This window comes from Acromyrmex echinatior, chromosome 2 (genome assembly GCF_024713525.1).
Source record: "Acromyrmex echinatior isolate Ae372 chromosome 2, ASM2471352v2, whole genome shotgun sequence".
Taxonomy (NCBI): domain Eukaryota; kingdom Metazoa; phylum Arthropoda; class Insecta; order Hymenoptera; family Formicidae; genus Acromyrmex; species Acromyrmex echinatior.
This window is the reverse complement of record NC_141853.1, coordinates 3,457,907-3,477,506: the sequence shown is the minus strand read 5'-3', so window position 1 is coordinate 3,477,506 and position 19,600 is coordinate 3,457,907. Positions and strand designations below refer to the sequence as shown.

Here is a 19,600-nt window from a genome sequence, read left to right as displayed (position 1 = left end):
TAACAGTTTCGCGACTACCATGATAGATTCAATTTTGACATTCCGATATTATTTCGAATTTTCGCATAAAAGCTTTAATTTCATTTTTTTTTAGATATAGTAGCGCACGGTAATATAAGAATGGATAGAAGATTGATAGAAAGTATCGTAATTAAAACAGTCATATATTTAGGCGAATTATAAAATTTTTCTTATCTATATATTATTATATATAAAAACGATACATCTGTTTCGGTAATGTTTTACATAAATGTAATGTGCGTATAGCACATTATTGATAGACTTTCACATCTGTAATGCATTGTAACAAGAAATGTTGTATATAGATACATTTACATATATATATATATTAAATATATATATAATAAAAACATCCATAAAAAATATCTGTCTTTCCTAACGTTGCGACCAGAAGACTTGTTTTGAAGACTACATTGTTTTGTGTGCGTTTCCGTTACTGACTGCTTCGGCGAGATTAGTTTCGTCCTTCACGGCCGATTGCTTGTGTGTTTTCCATGACAACCCTAGACGGGGTGAAAGTAGTATCGCGATCAAACCCAATAAATGAGGGAGCAGGTACAAATACCTAATAACAAAGAAAAAGTAACACGTTAATCAAAGTTGGGCTTGATAATTAAAGGCGTATCCTTTGATTCAAAATTCGAATTTTCGATGCCAAAGAATACATCTCTACGATCTTAGTTAACAATGGATGGCTTACAGGTACACTTTGATGCTTGGTACAAATTCTAATAATACAAAGCTGAACGTCATGTAGGCCATTAGAATTCTTGTCGTAATAAACGTTAAGACATCATAAAAAATCTTCTTTCGTTGAGATTCCAGGAACATTGGCCGGATGTAGCGACGGATCTATTGCAAGAATATAGAAGATTGAAAATCAGTGCCTGTTTCGTTCACAATGCTTAATATGCAGCACATAATATGCAACAGTTTAAATCTACTAACTGAACGTGCCGCTACAGTGAAGAACGCTCCGCTTGCGAATGTGAGATAATAGCCAGGATAAAAACCATGCCAAAAAGCGGACAAAGCGTACGTATATATCACTTTGTTACGACCAGCTCGTTCGTACATGATCGATCGTAGCCATAAATTTGTGCCCTTGTTCCAGCTGTCAATGCTATCCTTAAGATTAAGCGATGTCTGAAAATTGATTAAACAATAAACTGCAAGAATAATTTTAGATAAACATCCATCATGTATAATGAGAAGACAAATATATTATATAAGAAGACAAATTCAAATATTTCGTTCTTCTATAACATTTTATCGTAAATTATATTTTAAAATTTTAATTACGTTAGAATCTCATAATAGCGCACAATTCGAGGTTCTGAACTTAATAACAAGGTTGTCCCTTTCGCTAAACTTCATTAAATCAGCCCTATCAGGGGTTGCTAATTCTATACTCACACACTAATCACGTAATAGAGGAAGGAATTTATGCGCTAATTTGAAGTTTACTATTACGAGTATACTTTTATTTATATATTGTAAACAGTACACGTATCGCACCTCAAACTTAAAAACGTCGACGTTTGAAATTAAGTCCCAGCGGGCTTTCCCTCGTTCATCATAACCATTGAATCCAAGGCCAGAATTGTTACATACGGCATCGGCGAATAACCATGCGTGGTAGTATTTGAAACGCGCGAGCATAGTCGCCAGCATTAAGTACAATGTTTTGTAAAACATATTTGTGTTCTCCAGGAATTCGTCATCTAAAAGAAAAATATATATTAATTACGGCGATGTACTATACGTGACAAGATTAAAGATGAAGGATTCAAACAAACCTTTTACATATTGTATCGAGAAGATCGGGATAAATGTGATGAATATAATGGCACATACTAAACTTGCAGCGACTTTTTTCACAACGACCAGAGTGGGTGACGGCTCCAGAATAATCTCTTTTTCTTGGCCACTTTTGTCATAGAATCCCTAAAACAATTGTTATTAAAGAGTAAATGTTTTTTAAATTTATATTATTATATATAAATAGCAACTGTTTGCTAAATTGACAACTCTATAGTTTACACAACATTATATTATAAAATAGTCTATTTTTATCTTAAGATAAAAGGTATCAATTCTAAAAAATTTTTAAAAGGCCTTTTAAGGTTTTATATCAGTGTTCTTACGGCTAAAGATTTAGCACCAGGTAAGTGATGTCCATGTATGAAATCAATATAATCACGGTAGAATATCACTGGACCAGCCATTAAGGCTTGAAAATGAAAGATGTAGCTAAAATATTCCAAAATAGTTGGCATCTTCCTGTAAAGTTAACACTAAGAGAATATATTTTTTTGTGGTAATATACACAATAAAACTGAATATTTCTCCATTTACATCGTTTTATTAACAATTCATTTGTATTAAATTTTTTCAGATTGGAATTTAAATATCATCTTCTGTTCTAAAAGCGTATTAACTATTACAAATATTGCGATTTTAGATATAAATGTATAAACTTATAACTATTTATAAGTAAAAATACATTTTATTAATAAATACGATTTATAACACTTTGATGGCCACTGTTACGTGATTTCATTAGTCAACAATCGGCATCACATGACGTGATTTCGCGATTTTTTAATGTTTATATTTTAAATTCAAATTTCAGTTCTATTTATTTTGTGGTTACATTCTTAATGTTTTACAATTGTTTTGGACGATATTTTTAAAGATCTTTCATGCTTTACTTTAATCAATCTGAAATAATATTTTATTATATTCAAATCGCTTATTTTTAACTTTTAATAATTTATATTTTATATTTGTAAAATATTCTAAAAAATATTTCAAAAATTATCAATATAAAATTAAAATATTAATTCAAGAAATTAATAAATTAGGAGAGACTGAGACCGGTAATAGTTTTCGAATAATAATTTAAAAAAAATGTAAAATTGGATGTAAAATTTTTTTGAAATACTATATATGTTATAATATACAAGGTATCCCAGAATAACTACTAAATATTTCGTGTGCTAGTACAGTAGACTAAATTGAGTCGAAAAGTACTCTATCATTTTGCAATTTTTGCAATAGTTAACAAAATATTAATATCACCGAATATTGGTTTTCAATAATTTTTTTATTCAAGTATTATCAATTTTACAAAAAACCAGCAAGTGACAAAAATTGTTTGTTTTCTTCTAATAAAGTTTTTTTTTAGAATTTTTTAATACCACATTTTCTTATGATGGTAAAAATAGTTGCCAATAAGAAAATGCAGTATTAAAAAGTTGATAAAAAATTCTGAAAAAATTCTTAGAGCTCTATGACAAAAAAATAAATATTAGGTGTTGGAATTAATTCGTAGCGTTTTACAAGTGATGGGAAGTACTTTCATTAATGTATTTTTTAATGCTCATGTGAAATAAATAACATTCTTTCATTAAAAAACGCTACGAATTAATTCCAACACCTAATAATTTTTGTCTCTTGCTGCTTTTTTGAACAGTTGATTAAAATAATAATAATTTCAATTTTTTTTTTCATAATAAATATATTTGCTTCAACAGTTACTATAAACAATTCTGGAAAAAGTGCTGTCGGCAGGCAAATATTTGCGTAAATATGCGATCATCAAAGTGATAAATAATGATTTTAACATCACAAAACAATTACCAAGATTGTTCATTACGATCATGATATTTCTTGTGCTTGATGTAAATAACAAAGCGCACGGGATAGGAAAGTTTCACCTTTGCTGGTCGTAAAATTAGCTCCTTTTCATAAATTTTTTTAAGAAAATCTATTATATAGAGAAAAACGTGGGTTTTTGCATAAAATTATGTAATGTTTAAACAACAAAAAAATTTTTTAATTAGATAAAGATGTATTTTATTCCTTCAACTGGTGATTGAATTAGGGATCACCTGCAAAACACGTCTCCGTGATAGAAGTAATGCAGCCTCTGTAAATCATGTGAAATCAAAATTCATTCCGTTTTTTATTAATTACACAAATGTCACTATAGCATGAATTAAAATTATGTCAATTGTACGAAATTTGTAAAAATGGTGGCATTAAAATAAAATTATATTTTTCTTCCCTAAAAATGAGATATTTTTTCGTTAATAACAAATCAAATGTTTGTTGTAAAATCATAATTCTAGTTCATGTCATGCGCAAAAATATTAGGATCGAAAAAAAAGGATCAAGTTGATATCTTAATTCTTTTTTAGTTATCAGTTTCGTCAACTCGAAAAACATGGTTTCAAGAAAAATGCATTTTAAAGTTTTAATTTAATTTTTTTCGTGTATAACAAAAGTTTCAGTACACTTACAGTTATTTTACAATATCAGAACTATATAATAATCCTTCCTCCTCTTCATAAAATTCATTTTCCGCCAATCTCTTCAATCACTGAACTGTTCTGGCTTCTTTTGATAATTTTAACGTGTAACAATTTATCACCCGCTGTCCGTAATTTTTGTCGGCAAATACCTTTGCTATTTGTTCAAAACGAATCCTTAGGATGTTCATTATTCTTAATAAGCTTACAAAACTGTTGTTAAAAGTGCATGTTGCCAAAAATGCTGCGGTAGATATAATTTTTGCTCTAGAAAAAATATGTTTCGGCGTGTAATGCCAGAAAATTCCGTCATAACTTTTGTTTGTGTATATCCTCCGAGACATCGCGTTAACGAAATATCATCGGAAAAATTCTCATAAATGGCACATTGTACTTCAGAAGTCAAAGATGGATCTTAATTATAATCCTGAAGCGTGCCACTAGTAGTGCTCCATAATACGCCACCAACTGCACTAAAAATCTAATTCCGGTGGACAATGAGAATGTATGGATTATTCGATTGATATTTTAGGATAACATGTAATCAATATTGCATTTTTCATGTTCTGTAAAGACTCTGTGTTTCGTAGTATTGCTAATCCGTAATGAGTAATCGGATCTTTAATTTATCCGTTAATTTTGCTCTTTCTTTTCCACCAATATCTTGTATGATTTTTTTATGTTTCTCAATCTACTTCCCGTATGCTTTTAAACCATATGTAAAATGTATTTTTTTTTTACCAATAATTCGTCTCCACATGGATTTTCATTGAGTAAATCTTTGATAGTCTTTCTATCTCCGTCATCTACATAATTTTCGTATTTAACGCCGTGTAAATTTTGAGAGAATTATTTCGATAATGCGATCAACTTTCATTTTTCCAGCGCTTTCAGTGATTGATGGTGTATTCTTTTTTATATCCTTTTTGCCACAATAACTTTTCTATAGAATCATTATTTTCTCGAAGTGAACAAAAGATTTGACTACAACATCTAGCACCTTATTTGTATTTGATCAAGACACCAAATAAGTAAGGATGAAAAGCCTCTTTTATTCCATAATCAGATATAGTTGATATCATGTGCATCAGCAGATACAGTTAAGACTCATTTCCTCTTGCATTTTCTTCGGTTTCTTGTTTTGCAGCGTTTTTTACACTGAGATCATGCACAGTTTGTGCAGCTCTATAAATATTATCCATAGCAAAATAATACATATGCGTAGTAAAATCTGTACATAAATCCACAAGACCGCAAAATATATTTAAGCCACACAATGCTCAAAACACGCATCACAAATACCATGCGTCGATTAATCTCAAAACCGATTATTAATAAGAAGGCAAAAAGCAATTGTTCTGCAGCTACATCCGGTGACTAATTAAAATCCTAAACCCATTTTTCTAGTCTTACTAAAACAAATTTCTTTTTTGCAACTTCTCTGCACACCAGTATCAATTAATTTAGTAAAAATTGATAAAAAATTAACAAAACAATAACTTCGCAACACCCACTTGTACTATCATTAGATTCTTTCAATTTTTTTCCTGATGTACTGGCAAATTCTGTTTCAAATTTGCTTGAACATCGATTTCCATGAAAATATCATTTCCTTCTTTATGTCTAGATCGATTATTAACTTTTACTGTCAGAAAATTTCTTTTCACAGAACATTTTGAAACACATAATCGACGAAAATAAAAACCAAGATTCAAACAGATCTAATCATTTTTTACCTGTTTCTAGTATATGTAACAGTAAGTCTTTTTCTGGACCAATAGAAACTCTCAAAGAATAAATTACAACCGACATCTATCGGTTTTTTCGAAAATGACCTAAATAACATTTACAAGAGCTGCTGCATTAGTAAGTGCTTGGAGACTCCGTGTGCTCTTACGTATTTGAGCTTGTTAATATTATGAATTTAAAAAATTAAGTAATAAATTAATAAATAAGTATGTATAAAACAATATAGTACAAAAGAAGGGCAAAGAATCAGTAATTAAGTAGTAAAATTCTTTTACAACGATATTCTACACATATGTAAGAATAAAAATAAACAAAAACAATCGATTCTTTGACTGCAAAGGCGAAACCTTTAAAGAGTACATGCACTCACTGTACAGCCTGATGACGCTGCATTGGTGTCAAATCCTCTTCGCATCGCGTTAGTCCATCGTGAATGCTGAACGCTAGACTAGTTACTTTTTGCGTTATAACCATGAGAGGCCCTGAAAAGAACATTCATATATGTTACAAAAGCAGTACATGAGAATAATGATGAGACTTATCGTCTTATCGCCGAAACACTTGCGAAGAGATGTATTGGCGTGTGCATAATAGCGAGACATAATAAACGCTCAATATCATACACATATTGCTCAATAATCAATATCATGTGAATGTGATTATAAAACATAAAAACTAAGGAAAGTAGACTTATAGGCTAAATACGAAGGATTTAAGCGCACAAAATTGATATCGAAAATGACATTTGTTCTACTAAAAATCTAAATAAACAGATGCATCACATTCAAGGCGTGAAACTTACATAATCGCAGGCAGTAAGAACTGACAACATCGCGAAGATGTTATTATTACTTTAATAACACGGTCATGCTTAGGAGAGCGTAAAATGTTACTGCAATCGCATTGCATTTAAAAAGATTACTGAATATAAATACAAAATTATAAATGTAATTATAAAAAAAATTATATAAAAAATCTTTAGCTTTTCTTCTAAAATTATTAATTCTTTAATATTAATTCATATAAAATTAATATTAATTCATATACAGGGTGTTTAGAAAATAATGATAAATTTTTCGCATAGAGGCAGAATAAACTAAGAAAAGTCTTCTACCATTTTGCAATTTTCGCAATTTTCAATAGTTAACAAGATATTAATTGCCGAAAATTGGTCTTCAATTTTCATTCTGCCCCTATGCGAAAGATTCATTATTATTTTCCGAACATCCTGTATATACAGGGTGCGTCACCAAAATCCGGACAAATTTCAATTCAAATTTTCCGCTATACTGTGCTTCTGCCAGAGATTGTTATTGGCGTCCAAGAAAGCCTGATGCTTCTAGTAAACAGTCATATTCTCAAAATGGCCGCGATGTTGAAACCAAGTGCGGAGTATAATCGAAGAGCCGGGATCATCGAAGACCTTCGCGCCGGGCGCTCAGCAACGGAAATAATTCGGTTCTTTGGATACCCGAGATCTACTGTTTATGACGTTGTGGCAATATATAGCGGCTTTAGAACAGTCCAACGAAGGTTCCAGTATGCCAGCGAGGAAGAGTCACTCGAAAGAACGCATCGCGAGGATCCCTGCAGTCGTTGAAAGGGCTCAAACGCTGATTTCGGATGACCCAAGGCAATCGTTGCGAAAATTAGCATCGATTGTTGGTGTAAGCGAGCCAACAATGCGTCGAATTGCCGAGGAGGACCTTCGATACAAATCGTACACATTAAAGAGGCTCTCCGAGGCTACCATGACAAGAAATTGTTCGATTTGTCCGGATTTTGATGACGCACCCTGTATACACAGGGTATCTCACAACCACCATACAATACTTTCACAATGTATTCTAAAGGTAAAATAAAGCAAAATATCCTAATACGAAAATGTCAAGATTACAATGATTTATAAATTATAATTGATCAAAGATATGTAATTTATAAATTCAAAAACTATTATAATCTCGACATTTTTGTGTTAGGATTTCGTTTTAAAATGTTCCAAAGAATCCACAAATAATAATAGAGGATATAAAAGTAAATTAATCATTTTTTACTTATAAGCATTTAAAGAGTTAACTTATAATTAAAAAAAAAAAGATTTAATAAATAAGAATTTAAAAGTTGGATCTTAAATACTTAAACAATTTCCGCGTTAATTTATATACCACATATGTAATCATTTAAACTGCGCGTCAAATTGATTTTTTGAAGTTAAAAACATAATTGAACAATATCACAAATTAAATTGACAATTTAATAATTTGATACTCAATCAAGCATCCTATGAGAGAGATGTTAATGTGAAAATCTGTAAATAAATTTATTACGAAAAATATTACCTCGGTCAGGAGTCAAATTCGGATCTCAAAAAAATTATTGTATTAGGTGTTGGAATTAATTCGTAGCGTTTTTAATGAAAGAATGTTATTTATTTCACATGAGCATTAAAAAATACATTAATGAAAGTACTTCCCATCACTTGTAAAACGCTACGAATTAATTCCAACACCTAATATAATAATTTTGACATTTTCATATTACAATTTTTATTCTATTTCTAGAATACTGTGAAAATACCGTACATTATAAGATATCCTGTGTATGTGTGTTTGTTTGTTTATTTAAAATATATATATTTAAAATAAGGAATGCTTTTATGCAACATTATATGAAAGAGCTATCTTATTCAAACAAGCCAAGTGAAATCGTGAGTTGAACGTACCAGTGATGTCGAGCGTGTATGAGCCATAATCGTAGATCTGTCGGTGAAAGTGAATGCACGATAAATAGATTAACGCAATTGCGAGGACGACCCTGAAACACATTCAGATGCACATGTCAAGTTCGTGCGGCCATCGTCTTTATTCGCGTGATTTTGCTCGCTAGCTCAAACGTGGTTAATTTGACAATAAGCACGCGATTCATTACGTCATAAATGCAAACGATCGCGTTAAGTGCACTTTACGTTGCGAATAGATGAATCATTGTTATCAATGATATGCGCACAATCTTTCCTTGTTAGCTTTGGGAGAGGGAGAAAGTCCGCGATATAAGCACAATGATAATTGTCTCTAATTATGCATAATTCATCTTAAGAATACATTATTTGATAAAGCGCACAAAGCTGATTATCCGACATTTTATAATAAAAAAGAGAATTATAGCTATTATATTTAATAGAAGTGATTGACTAGAATACTGATATAATATTTTAATGCACACTAAAGACCCTACAATTTATATTCATCTCACCTCTGCATATTCCGGGGATTTTGTGTGCGCATCGCTATGTAACATAATGCGGGAAGAATAGCGAGATGAATTGCCTGCCTGAAAAAGAACATTGATAAATGAATTCTTCTGTTAAAACAAATATATAGACCGATACTTGATAGCACGCTGACAAAACAGTTGCAACTGAAAGAGTTAATCTTGAATGATAAATAACTTAAAACAGAGTTTTTATGTATCAAATGCTTACCAATACTTTGCGTTAACTTGTCAATATCGAATTGACACAAGGTGAAGATTCATAAAATATTAAATAAAAATATAATTTAATTACTCTAATTCTAATCATATAGTTTGTCTAACTAGTTTAACACTAAACTAACTATTATTTAGACAAGCAATAGAGATGAAAAAAAATTATAAATTGGAATTTCTAAATAGCACATATTTAGTATTTCGAGTTACAACCATTTTGCAACAAGCAAAGATTCATATACATTACTTTTACATGAATGGATAGAATGTAAGCTTACCTGCCAAAGCAAAAATATCCAAGAGCAAGGCCAATAGTAAGGCCATAAACATGTTTGGCGGGGGTAGTAGCGATGGGACTCAGAGATGATCTCAATAATGTGGCTAATATGAGGGCTGTGAATTGCGTCAAGACAAAATTTACCTGCACAAACAGAAGAAACAGATTCATTAAAATCTATTTTTATTAAAGCTCTTGCTTAATCATTTATCATATAATATAATAAACAGAAATGTGAATTTTATTAGTTTGAATTGCGTCCATTGTAATATTATTAAATTATATGTATCTTGTATGCAAAAAATAGTGCAAGGTATTTGTATTTGTTTTGAGAGAGAGATGTTTATTTCTTTTTTGCACTATCATAAGAAGACACTTTCCAAGAAATGTTTCTTTTAAATGTTTCTTTTTTTATTTCCTAACAATATATACTTAATGTAGGTGCTAGATTCATTCGACTTCGCAAATAACGCCGAGATACGCGAATGACGAGGCCATTGATCTTTGCATCAGTGGTTACTCAACTCACCGTATTAAATTAGAGTAAATATTCCCAGCGTGTTTTGCTGTTCACAGTAAATAGATTTATTTATAAAATTAGGTACATTATTTTTTCTTTTCGAAACTAGTTTTATTATTTTTATGAAAATATGAAACGTTGTAAATTTCATTTTAAACTAATGAAGTTTGATATGAAACTAAAAGAAGTAGATAACGAAGAACTTTGTAAATTCTTCGAAAACAATAAAAATTTCATAATTTTATTTTAAGTTGCTTATATGATTCTTTTTATATGATTCGTCTAAGACGTATGATAAAGTTAAGTTTATATGATAAAGTTAAAATAATAAATTAAAATTGGCGTGTGTACTTATATGTATATGTGTATGCATATAAAACATCTTAAGATAGAAAAAGATATATTGTTGATTATTAAAATTGTAAAAAAGACTGACATATCAAAGTAATATTTATGTGGCAGATATTTTTGATGTATGGAATATTTAGAAACTACAAACGTTTTTTTCGCTGTTGTATAATTTAAATAATCAATAATATATATTATAAGAAGTCGTAAAAAATTACGTATCTAGCATACGTATTTAACACGTATATAACATGTATCTTACAAAAAAAATTATCATTAAATATAACAGTGGACACAAATTATCGACAATTTGTATTCATTAGTACATATAATGAAGCATTGATAAAATACAATCAGTTAGGTTTATTCTTCAAGATTCAGTTAGGTTTATCCTTTCAAAAGACTTTTAAACATATTTATATTTTTGTTGTTACAAATAGAAATTATATAATTATAGAAATAGAAATTATCCTCCTATTCATCTTTTTTTTCTAATCACGTTTTTATTTTTAAGCACATATCTATTTAAATAACTGATCTCGTTTTCTGCTAGTAGGACGCACCGCTAAGAATAGTACGATAAGAATTTCGCTAAAAATAGAGAAAGTAGTGGTGCGCACGTCGATCATTCTCTTAAAGAGCGCATCGTAAAATCTGATCGCTTGTTATGAATTTGTTACAATTAATGGTATTGTTATTGTTTTCTTGTAGCAAAAAGATAATATAACCACTCTACCGTCTATTTTTACTTACTACCTTTGACGATGTGAGGCGATTCGTAAAAACTATGCAACACAAAGTAATAAATCTCTTTATTATCTGTTGCATCTGCTTAAAATACTATATTTAATGACAAATTTAGCTCGATATTCATAATCGATCCTTATATTTAAGACCATCTTAAGATGTTATAATCACAAGTCGTATTAGTATCTTTAATAGGCTTTCTACAATAAGTCATTACCTAAGCTCTGAGTTTTAAGTAATGTCTTAAGCTATAAATTAACCAATTATAATCGATTTTTCTTCTCATATTCGACTGTAATTGATTCATGTTTTATGACTTAAAATTTAAAACTTAAATAATAGCTTATTGTAGAAAGCTCATAAGACATTACTTAAGACAGTCTTAAAAAAAGAACAGACTATCAATGCCGATTTTAGACTTTTTTCGCTTTTAATAAATTATAACAAGTGAAGAATATAATAAGTAGCAATAGGTGTTAAAAAATATTTTTTTATACTAGAACACACTGTGATCGTTCTCTCTCCCCTCTCCCTCCCTCCTTCTTTCCCTCCCACTTACGCTCACGCTCACGCACATATTATGAAAATCATGGTTAATCCTCAATCACTAATCTTTTTTAATTCTTTCAAGTTTTTCTGAAGACCAACAAAAAAAGAAATTTAAAAAATAGCCAATAAGAGCCGTCATCGCAGACGAGCGCAGATAGTTTAGACATTTTTTTTGTTAAAATATTATTTAAATCGCAATCGCAAATATTTCAACTATAGTTTGATCCTCTTCAGTTTAAAAAAATATAGACAATATTAAATTAGAAAAAAACTTAAAGAGAAAATACAAAAAATATTTAAATAAAACACATAAGTATATAACATGTATAAGATCCACACAATATTCACGAATTTGAGTTTTTTTCTACTGAAGAAAACTAAAACCATAACATAATTGAAATGTTTACGATTGCGATATTTATGTAACATTTAACAATAATAGTTTAGATACTGCGCTCCGATATCTGCGTTGACTCTCATTGGTCATTTTATCTCTTTTTTTATTGATTTGTTAGAGCCTTTATTATTTCAATGATTGTTTATCTTACATCGCAAGGTAATTATCTTAAAAAAAATCGATATTTCTTTTTCTTTTCTCAAGATCTGTATCAGTTGTTTATCTCTTTTATTGTATTTTACATAATTCTCAAGTGCGTCCAGATCCGTTTGACAAATATAAAAAACTGTAACTCTTGAATAAATAAATATCGTATTTATAAATCCATTACTTTATATATTTCGTTCCCTGACGAAGCTTGAATTCCCCTTCAATTCTCTCCTCAATTTTAAGCTTATTGTCGACATTAAGGATGTTCGATAGCGTTACATATAGCACACAATAAATATACTTTTTTAAAACTATATATATATATATATATATATATATATACACATACACATACATATATGCTTATGAAAGTTGTATTCGTAACATTCTGTTTTGATTGAACAATACATTTTTATAGTTTATTTGTTTTATTTGTTATTTTATTGTTAGAAATTGAAAAAATAACGAAATCTCCTAAATGTTTTTTTAAATACTTTAAGTACTCAAAATAACTTACGCGAAGTTTTATTGCAATTCACCAGTTAGTTTAAAATTTACAACAAACAAATATTTGTTTATTTACTGGACAGCTAATTTCTGTATCGTAATATAATTTTACATAAATAATCTTGAATACATAAAGTATTTATATTAAAAATTGAGATTTTGTCATTTATTTTATAATTCCATACATTTCTATCTAGAGCACAGATTAAGAAATATTTCTTATTGAAATAATTTATGATCCAGACAGTAAACCGTCATTAAAAATTTGTTGTATTACTTTTAAATGTGATTTAGAATAATTTATAATTTTACTAACTTATACTTTTAATAACTTATTTTTTTTTTATTATCTTGAAAGATCTATCGAACATCCTTAAGATTTGACACTAATGTAAAGAGAATACTAACGTCACTATATATTCCGCAACATTTCATTTCCATAAAGATCAGACGCATTTTATTCGATCGCGCTTCAATCAGCTTAAATTGATAGTTTAGTTAGAGGTGCGGTCGTCCAATTTGCTCAAGGTAAAATTTTATTAGTAAAATCGGAATATATAATCCATTTGATTCGCAATATTCTTATCATCACGTAAACTAACATCTTGGCCTATTTGTGCCTATTTGTGCATTCTCTTATCATGTTATGTATTCCGTCATGCATTTTTATGCATTCCTTGCCCCTCTCCACATTTGCCTTTTTAAGATAATGTTTACAATTTTTTTAAAAGAAACTTTTATATTGGCATCGCAATAACGAAAGAATCAAAGACTTTTGAAAATAAACAACAAGCATTTCAAACAAAACTGCCCATAGACTTATTTTTTATTCCGAAACAATGAAATATTCATAGCTGTTGAATATTTCCAATGTAATATTATTAAAACAGTTCTAACAGTTTCTAAAGAACGACACAAAATGACGTTTGCAAATTTGTACCAATATCAGTACGTTTAGGACGTATACTGTTTAGATAATTCGTACGCCGTAACTCAGAACGGTTCGAGTTCGGAGCGAATTCAACAAATTCTGAATTTTTAACCTAATCGTCGATTAAAACATTAATTCTGATACATTAATAAAATAATACTTAATTTACTAGTAATAATAACTCAATCATTAATATTTTTTTAATAAAATATTTTGTCCGGAACTTACATAGAAATTTTAAAATAAACTTTCCGTACAATCGAATAGTACAAATTATTAATATAATAAATCATTAAATATATCAATAATCATTAATACTAAATTATTAAAAACTAAGTTACTATTCATATTTGTAATAGAATAATTAAGTTACTATAAGTATTAATACTTATAATAGAATAATTAATCAATGCTAAGTGATATTAACACAATTAAATAAATAGAAAAATGCCTTTTCAAGCTTGATGCTTAATAATATTTCAGTGAGAATTTATGTACAGTAAGTGCAAAAAGTAATGGCAAAGAAAGATATCTTTTATAAAAAAATTATAATATAACATATAAATTTTCTAGTTCGAGATTGCTGAGTAAAAATTAATAATTAGAAAGGTCAAATAACACAAACAATGTTTATTGAATCTTTAAAAATAAACTAGTTTATTACAACATACATTAAAAATAAAATTAGTTTTTTTCTATAAATTAATCGGATGTAATTCTTAATGTATGCTGTAATAAACTAGTTTATTTGACCTTTTTAATTATTAATTTTTTCTTTTATTATACAATTTTATTTATAAAAAAAATATTAAATATTAACTAGCAATTTATTAATAAAAAATATAATACATCATGTATTTCACAAAATTTTACCTAAAAAGATGTAATAATTAAAATATATTATTATCTCAATAAAATAAGCGAAAATGAAAAAATGTATTATTTGGAAACATAAAAAGAATTCATACAGTCGAAAAATTTAGCTTTTAAAGCCGATATTCGCAATCCATTTTTTCTTATTTCAAGAGTACAAGATTACTATATTAGAGTACAAGATTACTATATTAAAACGACTTGAGTAATGTTTTAAGATGTTATACAATTCTATAAGTGGTTTATAATCTTAAAATTATACTCAAAATGATAAAAATGTAAGAATACTCATAAATATAAGAATACGAACTATGAATATCAGCCTAAAATCATGAACAAAATCTTTTGTTTATATTATAGGACAGAACGTATTTAATTGTTCATTGGCATTAAATTGCCAATTAATCAAACAGAAAGACAAAGGGCTACGAGCCTAAAACAATTATCATAAATTAAAAAATTTTTTGAACAGTTAATAAATAAAACATGTCATCTAGTTAAAATATAAACTTTAATTTGATCGGTAACAAGTAAAACAAAACAAACGTTTCGATCCCTGTTGGATTATTTTCAATATGACAAAAATAAGTGGAATATTACAGTAGAAATATTACATAGATAAGATATATAAAAATTAAAATTCGCTCTCGATCGCAGTATTAAATATAAATCTCACTCCAATATAAAATAAAAGTTATAAGAAAGTTGTAATTGACAACAATGTATTCCTCTGGATTGTGTGTATGTAGATTAAGGACGAACATGTTTCTTTTATTGTGTGTCAAAGTGATATGTTATCTATTATTATAGGCAATGCGATGAGATTGAATGTAATCATTTCTCTAAGATGCTCAGAGACAATGTCACTAATTAATGTTTATCTTTTATAATATTTTAAAATAAAAATCTCCTTTACATGAATATTTTCTGCATTTATTATGTATAGTTTAGATATTATCCAGTTTTGTAAAACAGCACAATTAAAAAAAAATGCTTTATTTAGAAGATTAGATTATGAAAATACAATAAATGATAAATGATACAATTAGAAAATTTTCAGGAAGTAATTCTGTCGACTAAATTAACCGCCGATTGAGTTAATCGAAGTTTGATTGAAGTCACCACAGTATTTTAAGTGAACAACAGTTTGTTATCATTTTAGCGATAAAATCAATTTAATCTCTCTCAATCAATTTAACTTTGCGCGTTGGATCGATCGATCAAGATTGAGTTGTTCCACTTTTCGATAATCTTTAGCTCACTGTCTTACTCTCTTATGTTTTTATTCTTTTACTCTTTTATTTATTCAATAGGTAAATTATCACAGTTTATCCAAAGATGAGATAACCGGCGCCAAATAGTTTCAAATTTTTTAAATCGATGCACTTAAATGGGGTGCGCATGAATTTGGCCGCTAAAATTTGATATCAAGACGTTCGAGCATACGTAGAAAAATTTAAGAGAAAGACGTGTAATCCGAATGACAGGAATATTTGCGATTGTTTGCCTTGACTTTAACAATAAGGATGTTACAGAACGGAATATCTGCGCATCGTGAGTTGTGACGAATACATCTTCCGATGTTGACACTTACGTCATCGACCCAACTATGAGATGACGGCTTAATTTTATATAAACGTATTGTGTTAAATTAGAAAAGAACTATATCTTTTTACGAGATGTGTTTCTTTAGAATTAAAAAGTGGTCACTTTTTTCTTTAGAGCGGAAAAAATGAATAATTTCTTCATTACTTTCAATAATAATTTTCACGTTTCCTTTTGTACGTTTCTTCAAGGAAAAAATACAATCGCTATCCTGAACTACATTCTTTAGATTTGTTTTATTATTCTTCTGTACTCTCTACAACTTTCCTTCTCGCTTTCGCGAATTTTAAACATATATTCATTTCACATACCTACTTATACTAATAATAATACTACATAGTACTAATAATAATACTAATAATAATAATACATAGTACTTATATTAATTTCAAGTACAAATAGTCCATTCTTATATAATTCATTCTTATTTTAAAATTATTTTAAGATATTAATATGGCTCTCTGATTGATTCATGATATCTTAAGGCTGTGAATTTTAAATACAAGAACTAATTATGAATAACTTTTTGATATTAAAATGCCTATTTCTATAAATTTCGATTAATTTTATTATAATAATCTATTAATTTTAATAATGTAACATAGATTAATTTTAATCTTGGTTCAATTTACTCTTTAACATTTTCTAATTTTGAATTAGAAAAAGATAAAAAGTTAAATCGAGATTAAAATTAAAATTCCACATTAGTAGAAACGATCAAAAGTAAAATAAGTATACATTTGAAATTCGGTGAAGGAAAGTTTTAATGCAGTCTAAACAGCAATAAAAAAACAGATCTACATACAAATTGCCATACTTTTGTCCTTTCTTCCCGTAATAGATCGAGGAATGTATTTTATATAATTCACAATTAATTAAGAAGAAAATGTAGAAAAGAAAATGTAGAGAAGAGAATTTTTGTTAAAAATTTCATGAAATTTAATATACTTTTAAGTTACACAATTTAAACTTAATTTCATGACATTAAATTTAATGTATTTATAACTGAAAAGTATATATATATATATATATATATATATATATATTGTGTTATACATGTATATGAAATTTGATGTATTTTTCAAATTTAATATACGGTTCTTACATTTAGGTAACTACTGTAACTTAATTTTCAGTTAAATCATTCATTTTAATTTCGTTTCATAATCATAAGTTTTATTTACATGTAAAGGAAGCATTTCTAATAGTGTACAGTTTTAAACTTTATCGCGCGCAAGTTTAAAATCAAATATCAAACTAGAAATGAATTAATCGTGAATTAAAAATTCACGATTAAATAACTAGGTGAGAGAAAAAAAATACTCGACTACGATGCATTGAAAGCCTTGACATTACGCAATTAACTTGAAAGGAAAATTTACATAGCTGTTACTGTGTTATAAATATAAGATCCATTTATTAGGTGTTGGAATTAATTCGTAGCGTTTTACAAGTGATGGGAAGTACTTTCATTAATGTATTTTTTAATGCTCATGTGAAATAAATAACATTCTTTCATTAAAAAACGCTACGAATTAATTCCAACACCTAATAGTATTACCAAGTATTCCGGAACATTTGAATTTGCCCAGTCAGAAGATCGAATTTTAATTGATCAATTAAAGACTATTTCAAAGTTTAAAAAATTTGTATTTGCATCAAATTGTAGTCATGTTCAGCAGAACAGTTTCATTTTGCAATAGTTGCAAGTTTCCCTGATGGGCTTATATTTTTATATCTAGAGGAATAATCCTATCTAATCGCGAAAAAAACTAAACTACAATTTTGTTTATAAAGTTCTCTCATCGGAAATGGCAAATTTGATAACCCCCCCCCCCCCCTCCGCGAGAATTCGCTGGAATAGCGAAGAAACTTGAAATGACACTGTCAGAGCTATCAATCAAATTAACGCAATTCGCAAAAACGTAGGAAATTTTTCTTTAGTTATATAATCATTCAATTACGATTACTATGAATTTTTTTTCAAATAACCTTTTCAATAAATCTTTCATATGTATGTAATTTGTTAAAATGCTCCATCACTCGTTTTTTATTCTCATCTTGTTTTCATGCAAACTATCGGACTGAAAACATGACCGAAGCGCGACAATAACAATCGAGAGGCAGGTCGCATTTTAATATAAATTTATCAAGTACGAATTTTTAATTTGCTTTCGCAAAATAGGTAACGTGGAAAGGCATGACGGAAGGATCGATATTATCCCTGTTGCCACCCAGGAATTTGTCACCCGGAGCAATACCGCTCAGAAGTACGCGGTCGGCCGCGAGAGAGTTCCTCTCTCGACGACGTCGGTGTCTCACCTGGTCGATCGGTAATCCAACGAGGTCCGCGAGCCAGGAGAAAGTGCGGAAACCGTCGTAATAGTCGTCCACGGCCATTGTCATGGAGATTCGCCGAGAGTTGATCCTATTGCTCCAATGTCGTGGTCGCGCGGGACGCACGAAGTCCGGTCGTCACTGACGGCGAGCGGCGAGGACGTTGAGGAGGTGGAGAGTTGGAGACGAGCAGCGGCTTTCAGTCACTTTCAGTCTTTAGGAAACGTTTCAACTGATTCTGCCAGTTTGCGCGTCTAACGCACGAATGCGATGTACACCTACGGACGGGCGACTGCGAACTAAATGAAATCTGAAACTGAACAACACACAGCCGGCTCTTCACAAATCATAGTTCGCTACCGGCATTCAGACAGAGGCGCTCATATTACTCATATAGCGCGTCACGCCGGTCACGCGGTTCTCGTCGACCAATCGGCTGCGAGCGAATCCACGCCACAATAGTTCTTTTTTTTTATTACTGTACTGAGCTGCACTCATTGCACTATTTTTTTTCTCGCTTTCGCAAAATATCAAATATCACTTAAGTGTTAACGGTCATGACCCAATTATTGGATAAAATAACAAAATTTTTTAAGTTTTTAATGATATGTACACCATATAAATTTGTTATACTACATTTTTTTAAAGTCGTAAACGAATTTAAAAAACGAATTTATTTAAAGTTGTAAATACATTGAAAGTTTAATATTTAAAACTTTTGTTTCGTTCAAAAATTGAGTCATGCTCAATTAGTATGTATATACATTTATCGTACTTATTTCAATTT

At 29.2% G+C, this 19,600-nt stretch overlaps 1 protein-coding gene across 1 annotated transcript; it reads right to left on the bottom strand.

Moving 5' to 3' along the window:
• Positions 1–148: 148 nt before the first annotated feature.
• oys (lysophospholipid acyltransferase 6) lies at positions 149–19,168 on the bottom strand. The gene is made up of 11 exons (XM_011060363.2): positions 18,799–19,168; positions 9,851–9,993; positions 9,339–9,416; positions 8,809–8,900; positions 6,457–6,568; positions 2,169–2,304; positions 1,821–1,968; positions 1,540–1,745; positions 970–1,167; positions 722–873; positions 149–586 (listed from the first exon to the last, which is right to left on the bottom strand). The coding sequence occupies exons 1-11, from the start codon at positions 18,880–18,882 to the stop codon at positions 430–432; spliced, it is 1,506 nt and encodes a 501-aa protein (XP_011058665.1). The 5' UTR covers positions 18,883–19,168; the 3' UTR covers positions 149–429.
• Between the last annotated feature and the right edge of the window lie 432 nt (positions 19,169–19,600).

Excerpts from the sequence above, each read along its gene's own strand:
- oys (XM_011060363.2), bottom strand. The coding sequence starts at position 18,882 with ATGACAATGGCCGTGGACGACTATTACGACGGTTTCCGCACTTTCTCC. Across the intron at positions 9,994-18,798 it reads TTGGATTACCGATCGACCAG|GTAAATTTTGTCTTGACGCA; the intron begins GTGAGACACCGA and ends CTGTTTGTGCAG. Across the intron at positions 874-969 it reads TCACTGTAGCGGCACGTTCA|ATCCGTCGCTACATCCGGCC; the intron begins GTTAGTAGATTT and ends TTCTTGCAATAG.